This window comes from Ursus americanus, chromosome 6, assembly GCF_024610735.1.
Source record: "Ursus americanus isolate L20-20 chromosome 6, mUrsAme1.1.p, whole genome shotgun sequence".
Classification (NCBI taxonomy): Eukaryota; Metazoa; Chordata; class Mammalia; order Carnivora; family Ursidae; genus Ursus; species Ursus americanus.
In genome coordinates this window covers 25392246-25414815 of record NC_142132.1, presented here as the reverse complement: position 1 = coordinate 25414815, position 22570 = coordinate 25392246, and the positions used below count along the sequence as shown (strand labels likewise).

Sequence of the window (22570 nt, the reverse complement as noted above, 5' to 3'; positions counted from 1 at the left end):
TTATGTTTTAATTTTATGTTAGTTTGAGTATTTTTTTTTAAGCAACCTGCTTTTGCTTATTCTTTACAGAGGATTCATCGTAGTTGCCATAGAAACAACGACTGGGTTTATTGTCTTCAGTTTCTGTAATTTTTAAGTTACATAGTTGCAGCATCAAGTAGGTACAGATGTCGTAAATAGGTTTGGGAGCAAAAACAACCAGTTCTTTGTAAACATTCTTGTTAATCTATGGGAGTAGAGGATGTAGAGTACTAGATAGTAGCCTACTAGCCAGAAGCATGCAGTGTGCTTCACAAGGAGAATGGAGCGAGTCCGTTAATCAGCAAGTTGTTACGCGGAGGTCAACCTAAGAGAGCGTCTACCATGTTGTAATTTTACTTGCCTTGTCTTCCCCATTAGACTTCCAGTTCCTTGAGACTAGTCTTATTTGTAGGTGTTTTGTTTTAATCCCTAGTGCTCAGTACAGTGCCTAGCCTGCAGTGGGTGCTCAGTAAAAACATAGGATGAATGAATCCATGACCAGCACCAGAGGGGACCTCAGGTGACTTCTGATCTTAAACGTAGTAATCTTGGCGGTATCTTTGCAAACGTCAGGGTTGGTGTGGTCATTGCATATAATCTGGTCTTTCATCGGTGTTTCCTCTTCTCATTCCCTCAATCTTTGAGTCTGTCTCTGCTCTGTGCCAGCTTCCTTGACTTTATTGTGTATTGCAAGCCACCTGTGTTTGTTCCCATTCCAGTTTCCTGACAAAGATGCAAAAAATGTATGACGGGTTTGCTGCCATGGCGCTATGCACAAAGGGAGAGGAGATTCTGAGGAAAATACAAAATAGTTCCTTAGTTCTCTAATCTAGAGTTTAACCAATCCCAGGAACTGAAGTCTTCTGTTTCTTCACAGAGGAAATATGACAAAGGCAGTGGCTGTACAAGCTTCCTTCATGGGCCGCCCTCCCCACTGCCTCATCCAGTAAGCGGGAGCAACTACTTCTAGAGGTGAGAGGGGAGGGAGGACAATCTCCATAACCCATTTGATCCCCCTAGCTGCAAAATTTTGGTTTTGAGAAACAGAGTGAACGATCTGTAGCGTTGCTACATTGAAGGACTTTAAGACACAGCTGCAGAGGATTGAATGCTCAGGTGATAGAAGTTATGCTCTTTGATAGAAGCCTATAACCTGTAGTTTTTAAAAGCTACTCGTAGCTGAATAATCCCAGTGATCCGGAGAGTCTGTTTCTATAGATACTAAAAGGTATCAAACAGGTACATCTGAGATGATTTTTAACTTCCAGAACCAGGAGAAAGTTGATCAGTAACACAGTCCTTACTCATTCTTTACTTACTATGTGCCAGGCACTGTGTTAAATTTTACATTTTTATCATTCAGTTTTCATCGTGAACTTAGGATTTATCTCTGTTTTACAGATGACTAGTCACACCAGAACCAAAGGATCCAAACCCAGATGTGTCCAAATTTAGTTCAAGACCCTTAAGCACTGATGGGATTTGCTGAGGTCCCATCATCTATATTTGGACCCTACAATCTGTGACTTACAGGGAGGATCAGTGACCAAGGATGACCTAGAGATTCTCAGTGTTATGTCAGGACCTGTGGTGATGTTCTTATCAGGCAGTTGTAGTACCTTCTCCCAGAAAGCTTAAGTCGTGTTTGTTGTCATTTTTACTGAGGGGGCAGATCCCTCAGAAGGTTGGTCTATTTTTGAAGATCTTTACATAAGCAAATGACAGTTCTTTTGAACATTCATTCGGTAAGCTAAATGCATATTGTTTCTTAGTCCTATTTGAATGTGAGTCTTGGTTTCCAGGCTGCATTCATATTGTATGTTTAAGAAGACAATGAAAATTCTTTGAAGAGCTTCTCACTCAATGGGAAGATAGTCTCAAACTCAACAGGGTTTGATTTCTACTTGTTTTTAAAGCTGGCTTTATTTGGGGACAAATTCTATTGTAACTTTTCTAGAACTTGGTGCCTATAGGAGTTAAAATAGTAAAATCAGTTAAATAGGAAATGAGTCTTTTATGTACAAGGCCTTAGATCAGTTAACAATTGGTCACTCTTCTGGGAAACAGTTGCTAAAATTATAACCAACCAGTAGTCAATGGCCTCGTTTACTCCATTGTGTCCTAGGAAGAAAAACAATCTTATGACAAGAGCTTGCGAAGATAATTCCATTTTTTCCTACTCCTCTTCATCTCCCCTCCCATTTTCTTATGATTAATTTGAGCTTTTTTTTTCCTTTTGCTTTTATTGAAAGTATTATATACCAGACACTGTGCTAGCTAGCTTCTGAGGCTTTCGATATAAAAGAGAACTCTTGCCTTCAAGAATCTCACGGTATAGTAAAAGAGAGAGAATTAGAAGACAGGATAATAAATGAGCTGGTGGAGCGAGTGAAGGCTCTGTGGAAACACGACAACCGAACCCAGCTGGCATAGGCAAGGTTAGGAAGACTTCCAGGATGAGAGGATACTTGAATTGTGTCTTGGAGGAAGCGTAATAGGAGAGGCGCCAAGGGGAGAAGGTGTTCTTGGCAGAGGAAACCGTGAAACCACATATCTAGTTTGGAGAATGGCAAACTCCACGCTCTGACATGGAATGAGAAAAGGTGTAGGAGATGAGGCTTGAGGAGGAGTCCTGGGAATCCTGTCATCAAGGGTGCTGTAGGCCATTCTGAAGCATCTAAACTGTCTTCAGTGTGATGGGCAGCCATCGAAGATTCGAAGCAGGAAAATAATGAGTTCAGATCTGCTTTGTACAAGACATTTGAAGGTTGTTGGGGTTCAAAAGACCCATAGTGAGGACCTGTGACCCAGGTGAGCTGGTAACGGGGTTGAGATTACTGGAGGGATTCAGTAGATACTTAGAAGCGGTCTTAAATGTAGAAGTCAGCTCAGTGTTCGGCAAGCAATCTGCCCTAGCAGGGTGGAACTAGAGGAAAAGGAAGAATCGGAGACAACTCCCACAGCTTTACATTTGCTAGAAACTGTGGTGCCATTAGTCAGCGAGAGGAATGGAAGTGCAGGAACAGATTGGTGAACAAGGTGATAGATTCCGTTTTGGATGCATTGAACTTGAGATGTCTGGAGGACGAGTGAAGAGGATCAAGTAGGCGATTGGAATATTTTTATATCTCTATCTGCAGTTGAGGAAAGAAGGTTAGACTGGGGGTGGTCATGGTTTATAGATTTGAGAGTTTTCAGTCTGTGGGTTAGGTCTGCTTTTGTTACCATTACCTGTAGACTACATGGTGGAAAGCAGCTTGACCATAAAGCTAATTAAGCTTAGGGTTAAGTGCTTCTCACATGCGGGGTCCTGGGAAGGGCTCTAGCAAATGTGTTTACATGAGCCTGTGTTTTTGTAAAACTTGCAAAGTCCAGATATGATAACTATAATTGGTCAGAATTGTTCTCTTGCCTCTGAGTTACCCTCTCTCACTCTCCCATCTGGTGATGTTGGAGTGGTCCCAGGCATTTTTTTTTCTTCTTTTTTTTTTCTCTTTTTTCTTTCCTCTTTCTTTTTCTTTCTTTCTTTTCTTTTCCTTTTCTTTTTTTGCAGTCCAGCTGTGGAGAGGTTGAGCTGGAAATCCACGTAGTTTGGGTTTGCAGTCACCCCGATGTGTAAGTTACTGCTAGCCAACCCAGCGTGGGAATGACATGGAAAAATACTGCCCATTGTGACACACACATGTGGGACCAGCATTCATTGTGTCAAGATACAGATGTGTCCTAACACACCTGGCCCTGGACTCATGGATATAGAAAAGGGTGAAATGAATGAAGCCAGAGACTGGTGGGTAGGAAAACTTCCCACTACAGCTGATGACATCTTAGCCTGAACTCTGGCCCGATACACAGGCTTGTACACAGAGAGGTTTATCTGGAATGGGATCCCAGGGAACAGGAGTTCAGGACAGAGGAAGTGAAATGGGAAGGAGGGAAAGAAGTACAAGGACGGAATAGTGCATTGGCTATGGCTACAGGCAACAGGTGTTCTCTCCTACCTAGGACATTTTGAAAAGCCTTATGAAATGCTCCTAGAACTGTGCTTAGTACAAAAGGAGTAAGTATCCTCCCACGGGCATTGGTTCCTCCCCATTCTGGATTGCATGCGCATAACTGCAGATGGGCTGCAGGGGAAGTCCCGTGGCAGAAGCGAGCAGCACATTGGGCTGTGCCACGAGTCGGGTGACAACATGGTGTCTGCCTGCGTGGATTGCGCGAGCAGAAAGCCAGTCCGGATCTGTGTGGAGCTGGCCGCTCAGGCAGTGGAAGGAGTAAGCAGCGGGGTCCTACAGGACTGGGAAGGGATGCTTAAGAGGTATCAATGTTGACAGAAGATTCTAGTCTCATTCATTCCTAGTCCAACATTCTCTCTTGTTAGGATTACGTACAGTAACGTACCATATGTGGTTCAAAGTCTTTTTTCCTTTTTGATGAGAATTACACAAAATAGCCTTGTTAGAATTACTATTTGTAGGACACAAACTTGTAACGTTACTATGAGTTTCAGTAGGCATGCTACTGTTACCTATTTCTCACCAGAATTTTCCCATATACATGTAGTTTATGCAAATGGGATTATACTGTGGCTGATAGTCCAGGTTTTTTTCCCTTAATGTATTTTAGATAACTTTTCATAATAATTTATGTAGGTCTACTTTGATTTTTTTTTAAATAGCTGCATAGTAATTCCATTCTGTGGATGGACTAGAATTTATTTAACCAGGCTTCTGTTGGTGAGTATTTAGGTGGTGACTCTTTCCTCATAGAAAAACCTCTTTTATCTCCAACACAGTTTTCAGAGATATGGGGGGGGAGATATAGATAATGGGGATGGTGAAAAGGAGAAATTGTGAAGGAATTTATAATAGAAAATGTTGGGCTTTTTTTTTTTCTTTTAAGATTTATTTAGAGAGTGCGCGAGCATGCACTTGTGAGCATGAGGGTGGGGGAAGGGCAGAGGGAGAGAGAATCTTTTTTTTTTATGATTTTTTATTATATTATGTTAGTCACCATACAGTACATCCCCGGTTTCCGATGTAAGGCTCGATGATTCATTAGTTGTGTATAACACCCAGTGCACCATGCAATACGTGCCCTCCTTACTACCCATCACCGGTCTATCCCATTCCCCCACCCCCCTCCCCTCTGAGGTCCTCAGTTTGTTTCTCATAGTCCATAGTCTCTCATGTTTCATTCCCCCTTCTGATTATCCCCCCTTTCTTTATCCCTTTCTCCCCCTACCGATCATCCTAGTTCTTATGTTCCATAGATGAGAGAAATCATATGATAGTTGTCTTTCTCTGCTTGACGTATTTCACTTAGCATTATCTCCTCCAGTGCCGTCCATGTTGTAGCAAATGTTGAGAACTCGTTCTTTCTGATAGCTGAGTAATATTCCATTGTATATATGGACCACAACTTCTTAATCCAGTCATCTGTTGAAGGGCATCTCGGCTCCTTCCACGATTTAGCTATTGTGGACAATGCTGCTATGAACATTGGGATGCATATGGCCCTTCTCTTCACTACGTCTGTTATCTTTGGGGTAAATACCCAGTAGTGCAATGGCTGGATCATAGGGTAGCTCAATTTTTAACTTTTTAAGGGACCTCCACACTGTTTTCCAGAGTGGCTGTACCAACTTGCATTCAGAGGGAGAGAGAATCTTAAGCAGACTCCATGCTGAGGGGGGAGCTGAGTGCTGAGCTTGATCTCACGACCCCGAGATCACAACCTGAGCCGAAACCAAGAATCAGATGCTTAACCGACTGGGCCACCTAGGCGCCCCCGTAAATGTTTGGTTTTAAAGTCATCTGATCGCATCTTTTTTCTCCTCTATAATAACAATGATGTGCTTGAGGTTTCCAGGGACAGGAAACAGAGGAGTAAAATGGTAGGACTTTTCTTGTCAGGACAATAAGGAAAATCTCAAAATACTTTTGCCTGCTTCATTTCTTTTTTCAAGTTGATTATTTGCACAAAATTTCCATGCAGGATTAATACATTGGATAAGAAATTGAACTATATGGTCTAGTTTTCCCTCAACTTTAGGACTCAGTGACTTTTGATAATCTTGGAGCCTTTCCCTCCTCCTTTCACCTGTTCATTAACGAGATAATATGTAATTATTAACTGTACAGTGTAATAACAATCCCACCTCCTCATTCCAGCTTGAGATCCTCAGGAAGGACTTCGTGAAAAGGAGACTTGAGTGAGAAAGGGGATAGGTCTCTCTTTAACAAAACCAGCCCTTAGTTTCCCCTTTAAGCAGGTTTAAAAAGAACGGGTGCCTGCTCAGCCCTTTCCTTAAAATGCTTGCTCTGAGAGCAAATGGATGGTGTGGCTTGATTGATCTGCAGTGGTTTTTTAGCACTTTGCAAGACGTAGATAAGTTTTGTTCACTATGAACATCGCAAGATGATCGTGTTTTAATGTGTGACCTGGTGTCCTTACCAGTCTTGTCTACTTGTGTTGTAGAAATCATCCAGGAAATTTAGTTGAGTTGCAGTCAAGAGGGTTGGACTACAAAACAGAGTTCTAAATGATGCTTGGTCCAAAAAAGTAAGACACAAGGAAGGAACAGAAAAGAAAATCATAAAATTAAAACATATTTGGCCTCAGCAGCGGAAGTATTTTTCTCTTTTTGTAGTCTCCTGTTGGGTTTGATGGACTGCTGTGAATCTGTTGGACTCTTACCTTACTGGTAGGATAAGTCCTCATCATCCAAAGGCTACGAGTCAGAAATAGACTCATTAGTTCTAAAATAAATACCAGAGTTCTACAGAAGAACTACCTGTCTCTTGGGAAAGATGAGAAGGTTCCCATCATCTCTGCCTGAAAGCCATCTTTTGTCTTAGCCATGTTTTCCATTGCTGATTATTTACTAGGAAAACATTCCAGTGAGTGTACAGTGAGTGTTACCACCAAAAAAGTTGAAGTGGAGATGCCCGGCATGCCTCACTATTTATAAGAAAAATATTTCCCCAAAAGATGGGAAAATCCCAAGTCTTTAAATACTCTGGGAGAGAGGAATAATGGAAAAAACTCTTCAGTTTCTATTCTGTTGATTCACGAGAGTTTCTCACAAATCATTTGGATGGGCCATTAAGTCACAGAATGGCTGGAATCTTATATTAATTGCCTTACTTTGGGTTTCTGGCTAAAGCATCTGGAAGCAAAACTGAAGGCAAGCAAGAGAACCCAAGCGGGTGGGGTATGGGAATGAAAGCCCATCTATTGTTTTCAGCCCAGAACCCTAACGTAGGTGGGAGGATCAGATGGCTGTCTTTAAGAGGAGGGTCCATTTGGATGGGTTGAAAGAAGTGATTTGGCTTCTTTTAGATACAACTGCAATTTAGTCTAGGTTAGTTTTTTTGTTCCAAAAGGTTACTTGACTTGCTATTTCTACCAGAAAGTTCATTGAGCATATCTCTCTGGCTCAGCATCCATATTAGTTTGTCTTCATGGACAATCATCCATTGTCTGGGGTTTGGGAAATGAAACTTCGTCTAATCCTAATTTTGTTTTGGTACCTGCTTTCTACATCCCTTTGTGGTGTGGATCCTGAGTCTGTCCAACAAGCAGAACCAGGAGACAGACAGGCACACACTCAACAATATTCACTAAGGGATTCGTTAGAAGGAACAGGCATATGTCCTTGCGAAGGCTGTCTAAGACTGTCCAGAGTCGGTAGGGAAGATCACACCCCGGCATGGTTTGCAGCTGTTTTTGACAGGTGGAACTTCTAGCCCTCAGAAAGTCTTCACCCTGCTTTTAAGGCCTTCCAGCTAATCAAGTCAGGCCCAGCCACCCTCAAAGTTAACCCATTAGGGACTTGAATTGTATCTGTGAAATCCCTTCATTGCCGCACCTAGGTTAGTGTTTCATTGAATTACTGCGGACCGTTCCCTATCCAAGTTGGCACATCAGAATTCCATCGCATCAAGAGAAACCAAAGAGGAGCTGCCTGGAAAATGATACCACCGTCGAGGTGCCTCTGCAGACGTGTGTTAATCCAGGCCTATTTCTCTACTAATTGTGAAAAACATTCCTATCTGAGCACTCAAAGGTTCCAGAGCTGACTACTTGTGTGCCTCAATCGGGGAAGCCCAGTGAGCTAATCTTGGCAGGATTAGACCCTGCCCACCCCTGCCCTTAAGTTTTCAAAAGTTGTGGGTAAAACAAGTTTTTGTTGACTGAGAAACGTTTTCCTATTGATGACCATTTTGTGAGCTTTTTAACTTAAAAGCTACAGCTTAAGTATCACTGCCAGTAGAAAACGAAGTACTTATTTCACCAGAGAAACGACTAAAACGATCTGTTTCGGGGAGGGGGAGACACGAGAGATCTTGTTCTGTGTCGTGACTGAGGCAGCGTCCGTGTCCTGGTTGTGATACTGTGCTGTGGTTTTGCAAGATGTTACCATTGAGGAAATTGGGTAAAAAATACATGGGATCTTTGTTTTTTCTTAAAACTGCCTATGGATGTACAGTTATCTCAAAATAAAATCCTAGTATGACAATGATCCGTTTTAAAAAGCAAATAATCCTATAAGGGGAAGAATCATTTTCTAATCATTTTTAAAAATAGTTTCCTTAAGAAGGTAGACAACGTAAATATATTTGGTGCTCTGCCAGGAATAAGGCATATACTCAACGTAGATATAATGAGTGGAAGAGGATATGCCTGATGGGAAAATTGGAGGGGACAGTTGAGTGTGTAGGGCTTAATCTTGATTCTTGACAAAACTTTTTTATATTAAGTTCTTAGATGAAATATCATTGGGCATATTGTAAACAGATGGAGTCTCTACAATGATGATGACTGAGAGAAGATGTGGTTACAATTTAAAAACTAATGCCAGACAAGATGTGGGTCCAGAGGATACCTTTAAAAATGTGCAAGTGGTAGTTTCAGGACGAGTGAAATACCATTTTTTTTTTTTTACCCCAGAGAGTTGTATAGATGGAAAATAAAAAATATGTTCAAAGGATTTAGATAAATTTGTGAATTTATTCCATAAATATCTGTGTGCCTGTAATTGGCCAGGCAGGTGTCTGTGGCTTTAACATATTTCAGGAATTTTCCTAACATGTAAATGTGGTTGTCCTTCAAGGCAACCATGCCTTCTCCAAGTCTCCACTGATACATCTCAAGATCTGAGAACCACATGGATTGGCTTTTCTCAGCCTAGGCTATTTCTGTTCTTACTGCGTGAGAGGTTGGTTGGAGTTCACTTTTCCATACCAGTCAGTATCATAAGAATAAGATACAGTTATGAATGGGAAGGTGGAACCAAGCTCTGTCCAGATGTTAAGAAGCAGATGCGATCACGGTGATTGCTATGTGTAGAAATACGGATAACATACAGGGAGGCGCAGCATTGGAGCTGGGCCCTGGTAAATCTGGCCTGTGTGCTCACACTACTGGCTCTCTGCACAGTGCCCAGGACCCTGCTTTGCTTTTGGGAGGAAAAAAATCCTTTAGGGGCTGAGGACCTCAGTGAGTGGCCACCTCCTCACCCTGAGTTTGAGTGGCCGACGAATAGTAGGCCCGTTCCCCGAAAGCTCTGTCATCTGAGATAGATGACTTCAAGAGGTCTGTCCAGGATGTGGTCCTATTAGGAAATGTTATCTGTGTCAAATAAAACCCTACCCTCACCACCCCCAACTTAGATATTTCAGGGAACCATGATTCCATGTTCGACCCCAGTAAACCACCACTCCCTGCCTCTGCTGCCCCCCCGCCCCCCCGGCAGACATGACCTAACTGGGAGTGAGCTGGTGACTGAGATGACCCCACACGTCTGGAGTGGAGGAGTTGTCCCGCCAGAGAGATTTCAGGCAGCTGCTTACTGGTCGGCCACAGGAATTTTTGGAAGTAGTAAAACTTTTGGTAAAAGGGGGCTTTTGTCTCCCAGAATAGCAACAGTTATCATCACTTAAAACCAGTGATTTCTATATACAGCAAGTGCTTCTATATATATACTCATGTATTGTTTATATAGGACTATTTTAAGATCTGTGTCACATTTTTCTGGTGTATTTTATGGTGGGAAAATTCAATTGGAAAAAATGCATTTCACTCTGGTGGGGATGGTAAGGTAAAATAAGTACTTACACACACACGCACACACACACACGAATTTGTTGTTTTCAGTTTGGCTTTAAATGGTATAGAAATAGCTGGGTGATATAGCTCCTTAAATGAAATTATGTTGCTTCTCAAGTTTAACCGTTGTTCTCATGTTACATGACATCTTTCACCACATTAGAGAAGACCTACAAGGCATGTGTAAGAATTTACCCATGTTTTACTTACAAAAATTATGAGAAAATGGCTTTGTGTTTGTGTAATGTGGCTTATAGTTCAGGGTACTTTTGTTCATAGCTGTTGAATTGAGAGGGATATGGATGGGGGAAAGGACCTATTAGGGTTAAGAGTAGTGTGGGTACAGAGATGCAGGCGCTCTGGCTGGGGGGTGACGGGGGCTGTGGTGGGGCAGTCCCAGAGCGGTGCGTTGTGGCAGTGAGGGCAGGGTTTAGGGTACTGTGGTGGCTGACCCTTGCTGAGAGATGTTCCTTCCTACCTGTGGTGTGGGGTGGGCATCAGCGAGGTGCCGTGGGAGAGGGGTGTGAAGTGAGGAGCTCGGTCTAGCAGAGAAGACACCCCTTACTAGGGGGCAGCAAGCGACTGTGCCTGATGAGAAATGCAGAGGATGCTGCGGGAGTTGAGAAATGGAAACGACCGTTTCTACCTTTGGGGAGCAGAAAGGGCTTCCTGGGAAAGGTGCCATTTGGAGAGGAGTTCCAAGCGGGGGCAGCAATGGCAAGCACTGCCAGGATCAGGACTGCGAGGAGAGCTGGAGTAAAGCCATCATGGTTACAACCGGAGGAAATCGGGTCATCTGCTGGCTGGTGAGCGCGTAGGAGGAGTATGGAGACAGAGGTGGGAGGAGGGGGCTGTGGGGCCACGGGCTGATGGCCTCTGAGCCCTACTCCACCAAGTTTTCTCCTTCACTGAGCAGGTGATGGGAAATGAACACCGTGGAATGGGATGGCATGAGTGTTGTGAATGAGTGAGTCTTAGGTTTTTGGGAGCAGGGAAGAGGCAGGTGTTAGGGGATCTGCGAGACTTGGACGGGGCTGGGAGGAGAGAGATACAAAGATGCATAAAGCCAAGGCCCCTGTCGTCCAGAAGGTGAAGGTCTCATTGGGGGACAGTTAACCTCGGGGAAGTTGGAGGAATGAGTGCAGGTAACAAGCTGTTGGGTGAGGGACACGGGCACCATCGACGGCTTTCCAGTTCAGGGACTTGAAGGCTTCTGTTGAGTTCCACCCCCACCCAGGTGTCCCTTCTAGCTAAAACTCTTTGGTCTCCATTTGTGCCTCACATGGCATGGTTTATACATCTTACAGGGCCTTGGTAGTTCTGTTCTCAGTTTGCCGCTGGTAAAATACAAAACCCAGACCTGAACACAATGACGCAGATGTGGCTGAAGACAGGAGGAGTGTCGCTTCCCTTGTTCTGAGGTTGTAGTCCCACTTAATCATCGTGAGCTTGCAGGTTCCTGGATCACTGTGATCTCTGTTTTGGGAGGGGTCTGCTGTCAGCAAAGAGAAGGGGTTGGGGAATGGAGGTCCTCCCAGGGAGTCCACAGGCAGGCCTGTAGCTGCCTTGGAACCGGAAGTGTGTTTATCCTACGTAAGCACTTCTGTCACCCTCTGTTCCCTGTTCCCTGCTCCGGGCTCCCTCCCCACCCTCCTGCCTCATTCACTGGCCCTGGTCTGTTCTGCCGTGACCCTGCTAGTGCTTCTGGGCGGTAGTTCTGCAGGTATACGTATCTGTGAAGACTTACTGATCTGTGCATCTTAGGTACTCTGTGTATTCATGCTTCATGAAAGAGGAAGAGGAAAAAGGTGAGAGAAATGAGGGAGGGAAGAGGCAAAGGCAGTTTCAGAGTTTTAAGCCTGGTGACTGGAATCTAATGGCATTGTTTCTAGAAGTGGGTTCTTGGAGAGGGAGGTGTTACTTTGGAGAGGAAAGCCCAGTTTTGTCCTAGTGACGCAGGCCTTTCTAGTGAAGGTCCCCTGGCAGAAGCAGTTCCTGTCTCCCCGTTAGCAAGAAGGGTTGGAGTAGAAGTCACACTGGACGGTGGGCATGGGTGGCAGTCCTTAGATGCTCCTTTCTTGAGCGTCTTTTGTCATTGTAATTGGCTTTCATGACCTTTTTGGCTGCATTTGATACTTTTGAGTCCTCTCTACTTCTTGAAATAGGTTTTTTTTTTTTTTTTTTTTGGCTTCCAAAACCCCATTCTCCTCCTCCTCTGCCTACCTGCTGGCATGTCTCACCTAACCCGTCTACAACGGGACTAATTTCACCTTCAAACACGGGCCTTCCACAGCCCTCTTCAGTAATGGCGACTCCCTCCTTCCGAAGGCTCGGGCTGAAAAACCTTAGAGCTGGCCTTGACTCTTCTCTCCTCTGCCCTACAGTCAGCCCATCAGCCAGACCTGCCGCCTCTGTCTGACATACTCAGAATCTAAGTACTTGTCACCTCCGCTGTTAACACCTGCTCCAAGCCACCCTCCCCTCTCACTTAGATTCCTGAAATAACTTCTCTGGCTCTCCCTTCTCCCTGCCTCAGCCCTTCCCCACTGCCATCCTCCTCCTACCAGCTGCCAAGCCTCTTCTCACCTCAGCAGCCAGGGAGATCCTTTTAAAACAGTCCAGGTCATGTCACTCTTCTGCTCAGAACCTTCCAGTGACCTCCTGCCTCAGGGCAAAAGCTACCGCCTTTTTAATGGTTGTAGGACCTGCACCTCCTCTTTACCTGCTTCCCTTTTGCTCACTCCGCTCCAGCCAGCCGCCCGGCTTCGCCTCCCGCCTCTCCCTCTTCAGGGCCTCTGTTACTTCTCCCGCCTGTCACACCCGGCCTGGCCCCTTACCTGTTCCATCTGGCTCCTCAACACGCTTCAGCTTTGCTCAGATGTCCCCTTATTAGTGAGGCCCTTGCCTGCCCATCCTGTACTAAATAATCCTGTCCCTGCTTTTTGTTTTCCACGGTACCCAATCGGACATGCTTTCTTATTGTCTCTTCCTCTTAGTGTCTCTCTCCCCAACTCGATACTTACGCGGCGTTGTGTTTTATGGATTACAGATTATGCTTCTAGACTTCTCTCACTTGATCACGTGTGTTCATTTTTTGTAAAACAAGGCTCATTCTGGTTACACTTGAAGTGGATTCATTGACTTCTTGGCTGCTAATCGAAAAACTGACGTCCTTGGGGAGGACTGCAGTGCGGCCGTTCAGACATCCTCCATCCCGTTTGGCTTTGCTCTTGTGGGACCTGAATTCCACTTTCTAGAGTTTTTATTTCTGTTGTCACTAGTTCCAGAGAATTCATTCTTGGGAACTTTGATTCCTGCTGAATGACTTGTTACAACTTTTATGTTTGTTGCACTTTTATGTTTGTTGCATCCTTTAAAAATGAAGGTCTATCCCATGCTTCCTGGGCCCTACCTTTGGTCAGCAAGGGCCTCCAGCACTGCAGCTTCGGGGAACAGTAGGCCACGTGCTCTCTGCTGGCCGCACCCCTGGGGTTGAGCAACGTAGCAGTAATGATGATTGTATAGTGTTTGGCCTGACTTTCTCCTCATTGAATCTTCCTGTTTGTTTTCTTCCTGCTGTTCGAGTGGCCTTTTTGGACCCCACGGACTCTGTTTGCCTCGTGCTTACTTGAGCGGGTCTGGTCTGTTGGACTACTCGCTGTCACTCTGTGTTAGCACAGCAGTATCAGCTTGTTCCTGACCATTCTGCTTCATAGACTCTCCTGGCTTTCTTCCTTTGCTACGTTAGCTCGTCTGTCTGCCGCTCCGTTTTCCCTCACTGCCATCCAATTTGTAGGGAGAGCAAACGAGTTCATATTTTCATCAGGTACTCTTTGTCAGCCTCATGACTGTCCTGTCTGGTTATTTCCACCAGCAGAAGGATGGTACCTGTCTTTTAAAATTTGAGCCTAGAATTGTGGCAAGGTGAAAAGATGCGGGGGTGCCAACCTGCCACCACGCTGGGCTGGATTAGTGATCCAGAGAGAATATGCAAATGATAGACTGGGAGGTGGTGAAGCAGGAAGAGGCAGAAATTTGATGCCAGTTTTGCTGTGTACAGACGGTGACTTAGCCCATCTTTTCATGGAGCCCGGCTCTCCCAAAGTCATCGGTGCAAGTGCCCTGCCTCGAGCACACAGCAGTTAAAGAAAGATGGACAGTCTAGGTTACTGCTGGATAAATAACTTGCTTACGGTTTTGGATTTGAGTAGAGATGTCTCATAGAACCCTATAGTCTGAAAACAGGCCTGCTTAGATTCTCTTAAGCCTGACTTAGTGACCCATTTTTCCTCCATTTCTAGGACCAGACTAGGAGGAAGAGAGGCTAGGGGTTTAAATTTCAGGACAGTTCGAAGTGACTGGAATACCCCAAGACCTCTTCTAGCTCACCAGGTCCTATTTGTGTTCCATACATGGTTCATCAAGTGTATTTAATCTATCGATATTAGAAAGTTCTAGCGTTATTTAGTGCCTGTAATTATATGTTTTGCTGATTGCTGTATTTTCATCTCTTTGGAAGCTAAGTATCCATTAGTTCATAATCTTTTCTAGTTTCCCCAAAGCTGCTTTTCTGCTTTTAATCCTGACTTATTCTTCCCACACTCAGGTTAAAAAGGATGTTATTTGAGCTCAGTTTTTTTTGGAATTTCTCTGTTGACAAGTTTACCTTTTCCTTTCGATCGCTCCATGGCTGATCCTGAAGACCACACTCACTGTGGCAAATGGTTAAAGTGGGGGCTATAGGCACTGTCCTGCTGTCCCCTCAAAGCGTGATGACAGGAGGGGTGTCTTTTTTTTTTTGTACTTGCTTACCTGGAAGACGGTTCAGAAAACAGGCCTTCTCACCAGGAATTGCAAAGCTAAAAGAATGTGGCTCTGGGGCAGATGCAGGAGTTTCAACACTGGAAATGGGGGGATGAAAGCCTATGAGTGAGCTTGGGAAGAAAACTTAGTAATTTTCAGTCTAAGAAGCCTAACTCACATGAATAGTTTCTCGTGGAGTATGGCCCTTTCCAGTCAGATCTGTTGGTGCTATCGAGCTGGTATTTCAAGTATGTCCATCTGCATTTAAACGAATTGCTCCAAGACAATCTGATTATGCGGTAGTTACTTTGGTGAGAATAGCGCCTCAGTGGAATGGAAACTTCATTTTGAGTCTAATATTAGACCTTGCTTTGGAAAATTCCTTTTAAATGATCACAAGCTGGGAATAGCAAAAGAATTTAACTTTCGACAGACAGCATTCACCAAGAATTTTTAACTGCTTATGTTTGGGTCCTTGGGAAAGCAGATGTGAGAAAGTGACTGGCCTGAATGGACCAGGGGAGCAGTGACGTGACCCGATGCGTGTTTATATCTATTGCTGATAAGTTTCCCTCCTACTCTCATTTGCTCAAAATATTTTCATTCTTTGAGCATGAGCACGCTAAGGATGAAAATTGTTAGGATGCCTAATTGGCTAACTATCTAAGCTTCCAGGCTTCCTTGATGCCTGTAAAGGGGTTTGAGGCAGAGCAGAAAAGGGCCAACAAGCCTACGGAACCAAAGCCACTCTGAGTAAGTGCTGGGAACCCGATCAGACCTGGCCCCCAGAGAGATTTTTAGTTTGTCTAGCTGGTTGTGTCTGAGTGAACTCACCCAATTTGAAGTTTTAAGTAAACTTTATTTAAAGGATCCCCATCCTGTTGTTAAAAAAAGTAATACACATGTTAACAGATCATGAAATTTCCAAATCATGTCTTCTTGGCTTAACTCACGGACCTGTCTCAGATGCCTCGCATGCCTTGGATTAGGAAAACCAATATTGGTATTTGAGAGATGCATTATTATCTTAAAAGATTCTTCTGAAAGGGAAATGCATCTTTTAATCATGGTGTACTTTTAATACACTGGGCTTTCCTGTTTCTGAATAAGCTGGTAGTAAGTCAGTGGTGTCTTAGAACTGAGGAAGAATGTTAAAAAGAGAGTAAGTGCTACCATTTATTGATTGCTCGGGGGCTCCCAGCCACTGTCCTTGCTGGACCTGACACTATCTCTGGTAGTCACAGCAGTTGTGTGTGGCAGCAATTATTACGGACCTGGTTTTAAGAGACAAGACTGAGGCTCAGGAAAGTTCTGTAATTTGCTCGTGATCACACAGCTAGTAATGGCGAGGAAGCAGCCGTGCTGGGGTTCCAGTCTAGGACTGTTCAGCTTTGGGGGAACTGCTGCTCCCTTGCCCTTCTGGCCATCTCCTGTAGCAGCTGTTCCTAAGCCCTCCTGTCTTCCGATCCCTTTAAGCTCTTAAAAATTACTGAGGACCCTTGAACCTTTATTTACATTGGTTCTATCTTTTGACATTTACCATATTTGAAATTAAAATACAGTATTGTAAAACACCTGGGCCTCTTAATTCACTTTTGAAGGACAGTAATAGGTCCACTACGTTAACATAAATAATGTTTTTATTAAAAATAACTTTTCCAAAACAAAAATAAATCGTGTTACCTTTTTGCATCTTTATTGCCTAGTTGGATTCTTCTATCTTCTGCATTCAGTCTGTGCGATATATGTTTTAGTTGAAATATATGAAGAAAATCTAAGCTCCCATAGGTATGTATTTGGAAAGGGGAGGGATATTTTAACAGCCTTTTCGGGCAATTGGGAATAGCCTCCTTTGATACGATACCAAAACTCCACAAGTGGTAGTTTTTTAAAGATTAGTTGCCATGTGGAATCTAGAACTAGACCAGTGGACTTTTGAAATCCTCTGGTCTGAAATCTTTCTCATAGGAAAATTCTGAATAATATATGTAGGTACTCCCCCAGTCCGGGAAGGAGAGCTTCATTTCAGCCCCTCACCCCTCCCTGAGTGTGGGCTGGTCTTCATGACCTGCTTCCAAAGGATAGAATGAGGGAAAGAAGAAAAGTGAGTAACTTGACAGTGGAGAAACTCGGGAATGTCATGTGGTTGTCGTGTAAGCCCTGATGTGATGTAACTAGAAAACCCAGAACCCCAGTCTAATCACGAGAAAACATCAGCCAAACCCAAATCAAAGGACATTCTACAGGATTCCTGACCAGTACTCCTTGATTGTCAAGGTCATTAAAAAAAACAAACAAGCAAAGACTGAGACACTATCGGATGCCAGAGGAGATGTGACACTTAAATGTAGTATGGTGCTCGGGACTGGATACTGGAGCAGAAAGAGGGCATTAATAGAAAAATCCTAAAGAAGTCTGGAATTTGCTGTATCAGTTGTCAATTTCTTAGTTTTACAAATATGTTGTGGTAACGCACGATGTTAACATTGGGGGCAACTGAGGAAAGGCTCCTCAGGACTTCTGTACTGTCTTTACAGCTTTTCTGTAGATCTAAAATTATTCCAAAATAGTTTAAGAAATCCATTGTTATAACCAAGCAACAGACTCTAACTAGAGAGAACAAACCGATGGTGACCAGGGCGGAGGCGGGTAGGGGCGTGGGGGAAAATAGGTGACGGGATTCAGGACGGCACTGGGTGTTGTATGGAGCTGTTGAATCACTAAATTGTACACCTGACACTAATATTACACAGTATGTTAACTAACTGGAATTTAAATAAAAACTTCTTTTAAAGAATATAAAAATAGGGTATGAGAGGAAAAAAAGAATCTGTTGTTATGTCTTGTCCTCTGAATAGATTGTTTACCTGTGCATGATTTGGTAACATCATCACCATGGTCATTTGGAAAATACTGGTTCACTGAGTTCTGTAGATCTTTGAAATGTTGACCCGTCCATTATTCAGTATTTTAAAAATTACACTTGTTACGTCATCAGAAAAGTCTTTGTCGAGAGGTTCTCAAGCCCGTGGTGGGATACAAGTTTGCCAAAATTCCGATTTTCCCGTGAAAGCTCAAATTTTATCATTAGCAAACGCTGCTGTTGTTTTCCGTAACATTGCAGGCTCATTGTGTCCATTTTCAAGGAACTATTTGCCAGCTCTCCAAGTCTAAATACCATCCGTCTGGTTCCTCAGGTAGAAATGATGTCCCGTGGAAAACGGCTAGTGCAGCCTGCAGTTCAAGCCGTTGTGTGAGTGCCTTTCCTCAAGACGATTGTACTTCAGGATGCGACAGCAGTGTTTTAGGGTGGGTCTCCTTTTGCCGCATAGAGTATTAAAGGACACGTACTCAAGGTCACGATTAATGAAATTAATTTTTACATCTTCACCAGGGACATTCTGAAGAGAAACGGACTTTCCCCCTTCCCTGTGCGTGTGTGGTGGCGGAGAACACGGTCGGCTCCCGCTGCCTCTGCACGATCGCCTCACAACCAGCACAGTGCGAAAGGCCGGGAACATTTTAGTGTTCGCCGGGAAGTAGTCTGACCCCGCGGCCCTCCTGAGAGGGCCTGGGGCGTCCCTAAGGGTCCACAGACCACACGTGGAGAATTGTTCTCCTCAGGGAAGTAGCAGTTGCTATAAGGTCACAAAGGAAGGGCTGACGAGATGGAAGACCAAACCCATGAGGAAGCAAATGGTAATGTGGTGAGGCTCTTCCTGCTCGATCGCCTTGTTTTCGGCGGCTCGGGAAGCTTTTCCATTTGCCTGTGGTACTTCCGCACCCTGTTTCAACGCCGAAATGCAGACTCGGATCATCTGGTGTCTGTGTGCGCCGCCATTCTTAACATAATCCCACACGAGCCTTCCTTCAGGAAATTCAGAAAATGCCTCTGAAACTCTGTTTTCTTTGCTTTAAAGGTAAATCTCATCTGGCTATTGTGCAGCGAGTGAACAATGAGGGCGAAGGGGACCCATTCTATGAAGTTCTGGGAATCGTCACATTAGAAGACGTGATTGAAGAAATCATCAAATCCGAGATTCTAGATGAAACAGATTTATACAGTGAGTAGTCGGAGTGTGATTTTTCAGAATTCTGTCATCTCATTCGTGAGTCCTCTCACATCTCTAGGGGTTACTTGCCTCTGTTTCTAATTACGCACCGGGTGTGTAGGCTGTGGACCACTTAGCCGTGTGTTCCAGACCCTTCATCGGAGGTGGGGAGAAGAGGCAGGTCCTGTGATGTAGAGTGGCAGTGTTTTGTTTTTGTTTTTTTTGAAAAGTCAGCTTCTTCTAATCGCGGATCGGGGCATTATTTGCCCTGAACAGAAAACTCCCTTCTTGGTTTTTACATTGATTCTGCATGTGGAAAAAGAATCGTTCTTGACTATTTTTATTTTCTACAAGTAGGCAGTTGTGTTCAGATAAATTTCTTTTTCTACTTACGGTCCTAATTCAAGTACTGGTGAGGGGGATTTGTTAGGTTCATGGTTTGCAACTGCTTAGATGTTCTTGTTCCAGAACCCACGGGCCGGGGCGGAGGTGAGGTCTGTGAGTGTAGGTCCACTGTGGCAGCGGTGGTGGGGGGAGGTATAGGTGGTGGGACAGGGTAGGTACACAGTAAGAATGTGTTTTTCCCTTTCCCTGCTCCTCTGTCTTTTGGGGGGCAGAGGGAGATGGATGACGGTGGTAGAAGTCGCTTGGCTTGGGGCGGAGGAAGGGGAGGACTCATTGGTGTTTGTGCATGGGGTAAACTTGATCCTGGGCTGACTGTTGACCCTGAATCCTTTCTCACTGAAGTCCCCAACTGGATTGTTGGACTGTGGAGTTTAAACCTTCTTCTTCAGCCTCACTTCTTAGTAAAGCAGGACCTTTTCAGGGTGCCAAGATGGCTCAGTCGGTTAAGCGTCTGCCTTTGGCTCAGGTCATGATCCTGGGGGTCCTGGGATGAAGCCCCGCTTCTGGCTCCCTGCTCAGCGGGGAGCCTGCTTCTCCCTCTCCATGCCCCCTGTTAGTGCTTGCTCTCTCTCTCTCTCAAATAAAATCTTCCCCCCCCGCAAAACAAGATCCTTTCACAAGATTAATAATGTGAAAGATGCATTATTGCCTGAAGATGTTTGGGGCTCTCAGAGGTGGGACAGAGAAGAGTATCTGGGTTCTGTTTATTCTGTTTGGCTTTTAAAATGTGACTTAGAAGGGGAATGAACTGTTCAAATGGCCTGGGGCACCTGGGACAAGGCCTGCCTTTCTTAAAACAGAGTGATTTTTATTCAGTCCTGCTAGATGGGAATGTCCTTCATTTTAAAAATGAGAGTCTTCCATGTACCCTTAGAAGGATAAACTTGATATTTAGGTAAGGACTTCCTTCTGAAAATGTATCTTTCTTTATCCTCATGTATATATTAGTGCTTTCTTTAAAATCACCAGTGCTTATGTGTTTTGTCCCCTTGACACTTGGAGAGTAGTCAGAGGTCACATAATAGTATTATTTGTGTGTTGACATTCTTTTCATCCTTCCTTACAGTGACTATTTAATACCAAGTGTGTCTCTATATTTTTTCGTTTCAGGGGTAGTACTCATCATGAGAAAGATCATTAAGACATTTAGGAGCTCTTAAGTTTGCTTTTCAGTTAACATCTTTTAAACCTGGATTAGACTGATTTCACAGGGAAGTGTTGCCTGTCATGCCTTACCGAGGTGGAATGATGAACGCATGGCTTTAAGTATATTCTCGAGGCTGACAGGCAGTCAGGGCTGTCATTTGCCATTAGAAAATTATTTTGAAATTCGGTGTTGATTTATGCTGTCTGATTCTGAAAAGAATTTGAGACAGAAGAAAATGACAAGTTAGGATTGCCCTCTCCCCAGGACAAGCCTGGTCTTTAGTCTGTTTGGCCCCAGGCATGAAATGGTAATAATCCCAAGACCGCCGATTCTTGGGAAAGGAGTGAGGTCTTGTCTTTAACCGAGTTTTTTCTCGATCATTTCTTTGTTGAGAAAAATGCCAGAAAAAAGGTTTTGTATTAGACAGCTTCTAGATCAGGGGTTTGCAAACTGCAGCCCCCGAGGGCTGCCACCAGTGTGGCTAGCCCACCCGCTGCGCATTTTTGTTTTTTACATTTGGTAATCACTGAAAAACATCGAAAGAATAACTTCTTTTTTTTTTTTTAAGATTTTATTTATTTATTTGACAGAGAGGCAGCCAGTGAGAGAAGGAACACAAGCAGGGGGAGTGGGAGAGGAAGAAGCAGGCTCCCAGCGGAGGAGCCTGACGTGGGACTCGATCCCAGGACTCTGGGATCACGCCCTGGGCCGAAGGCGGACGCTTAACGACTGAGCCACCCAGGCGCCCCCGAAAGAATAACTTCTTAGTGACAGTGAAAATAATATGAAATTCACACTTCCCGTCCGTAATACAGTTTTATCAGCACACAGCCACGTGACTTCTTTTACCTACGGTCGCTTCTGCTCCACAGCGGGGTGGGGCAGTACGACAGACACTGTATGGCCCCGGAGCCTGAAATACTACCTAGCCCTTTACAAAGGAAGTATGGTGACCTCTCTTCTCCATGACCTTCTTCATATTTGCTTGACCTTGAGGATCTCAGGGTCTGGGGTAGAAGCAAAGCTAACAGATATTATTGTTAAAACGTTCCGTGAAAGCGTTCTTTTTGTTTGTTCGTTTCTGAAGAGGTTTTGTTCAGGTGTGTGTTTTCCCTGTTTCTCGGCAGAGGCCAGGAGCCTCTGAAAGGCAGGGCACACTTCCCTGGGTCGTCTGTCACCCGGTGACTGTTCTTCTCTGCAGTGTGGTGACATCGAGTAGCAGGAGACTGTGCGCGCTCCGAGCTGCGTACCGTTGCTGTGGGGTTCCAGGGCTTGTGTGAGGGTTTTGTCCCCGCTGCCCAGCAGTGCACTTACAAGGGCTCTAAGGATCTTCGGGAAGAATGTTTATCGTCGCTCCTAGTTGCCTTACTTTGAACTGGGTGACGAATGGGCCACACTGATTTGACGAGGATTCTCTCTCCCCGTCTTCCATCGGGCGTGTGTGCACAGAGTGCCCGCGATCTAGAGGTAGCCTAGCCTTTCCAGGGGATTTTGTCATTTTCATTCAAAAAGAGCCCTAATCTGTCTAATCGAGTGCATTTCCTTTTATCTTTTCTTGTTCTTCTGTCAGCTGATAACAGAACGAAAAAGAAAGTGGCCCATCGGGAAAGAAAGCAAGACTTTTCTGCCTTTAAGCAGACAGACAGCGAGATGAAGGTTAAAATATCACCGCAGCTTCTCCTGGCCATGCACCGTTTCCTAGCAACAGGCAAGTGCGGCTTATCGCATTGGAGATCTCTACGAGCCCTGGACCGTGTTGCTCACCCACCACTGACTGGGGTGGGCTGGGGGTGGAGACTGGGAAATGGGGTGATAAGTAATGCCACTTTTGTGTTTTGTTTTTTGTTTTTTTGTTTTGTTTTGTTTTGTTTTTTTCTTTTTAAATTCTCTCCTCTCCTGTGTTCAGTGTCGGCATGAACCCTCTGAGACATTTACCAGGGGTGGACCAGTAACTTAAAATTGGTCTGAAAGGTAAGGATGAATGTTAGTGCCACACTGCATGTGAACAGTAGGCCAGGTCATCTGCTTCCAG

At 44.4% G+C, this 22570-nt stretch overlaps 1 protein-coding gene across 2 annotated transcripts in view; it reads left to right on the top strand.

Annotated features, from left to right (window-relative positions):
* Positions 1-22570, top strand: part of CNNM2 (cyclin and CBS domain divalent metal cation transport mediator 2) — a 142447-nt gene that overhangs the window by 99058 nt on the left and 20819 nt on the right. For both annotated transcript variants that reach the window (XM_045803018.2, XM_087862744.1), the window contains exons 2-3: positions 18855-18998; positions 22109-22246. In XM_045803018.2, coding sequence (XP_045658974.1) covers positions 18855-18998; positions 22109-22246 — 282 coding nt within the window. The remainder of the gene's footprint in view (positions 1-18854; positions 18999-22108; positions 22247-22570) is intronic.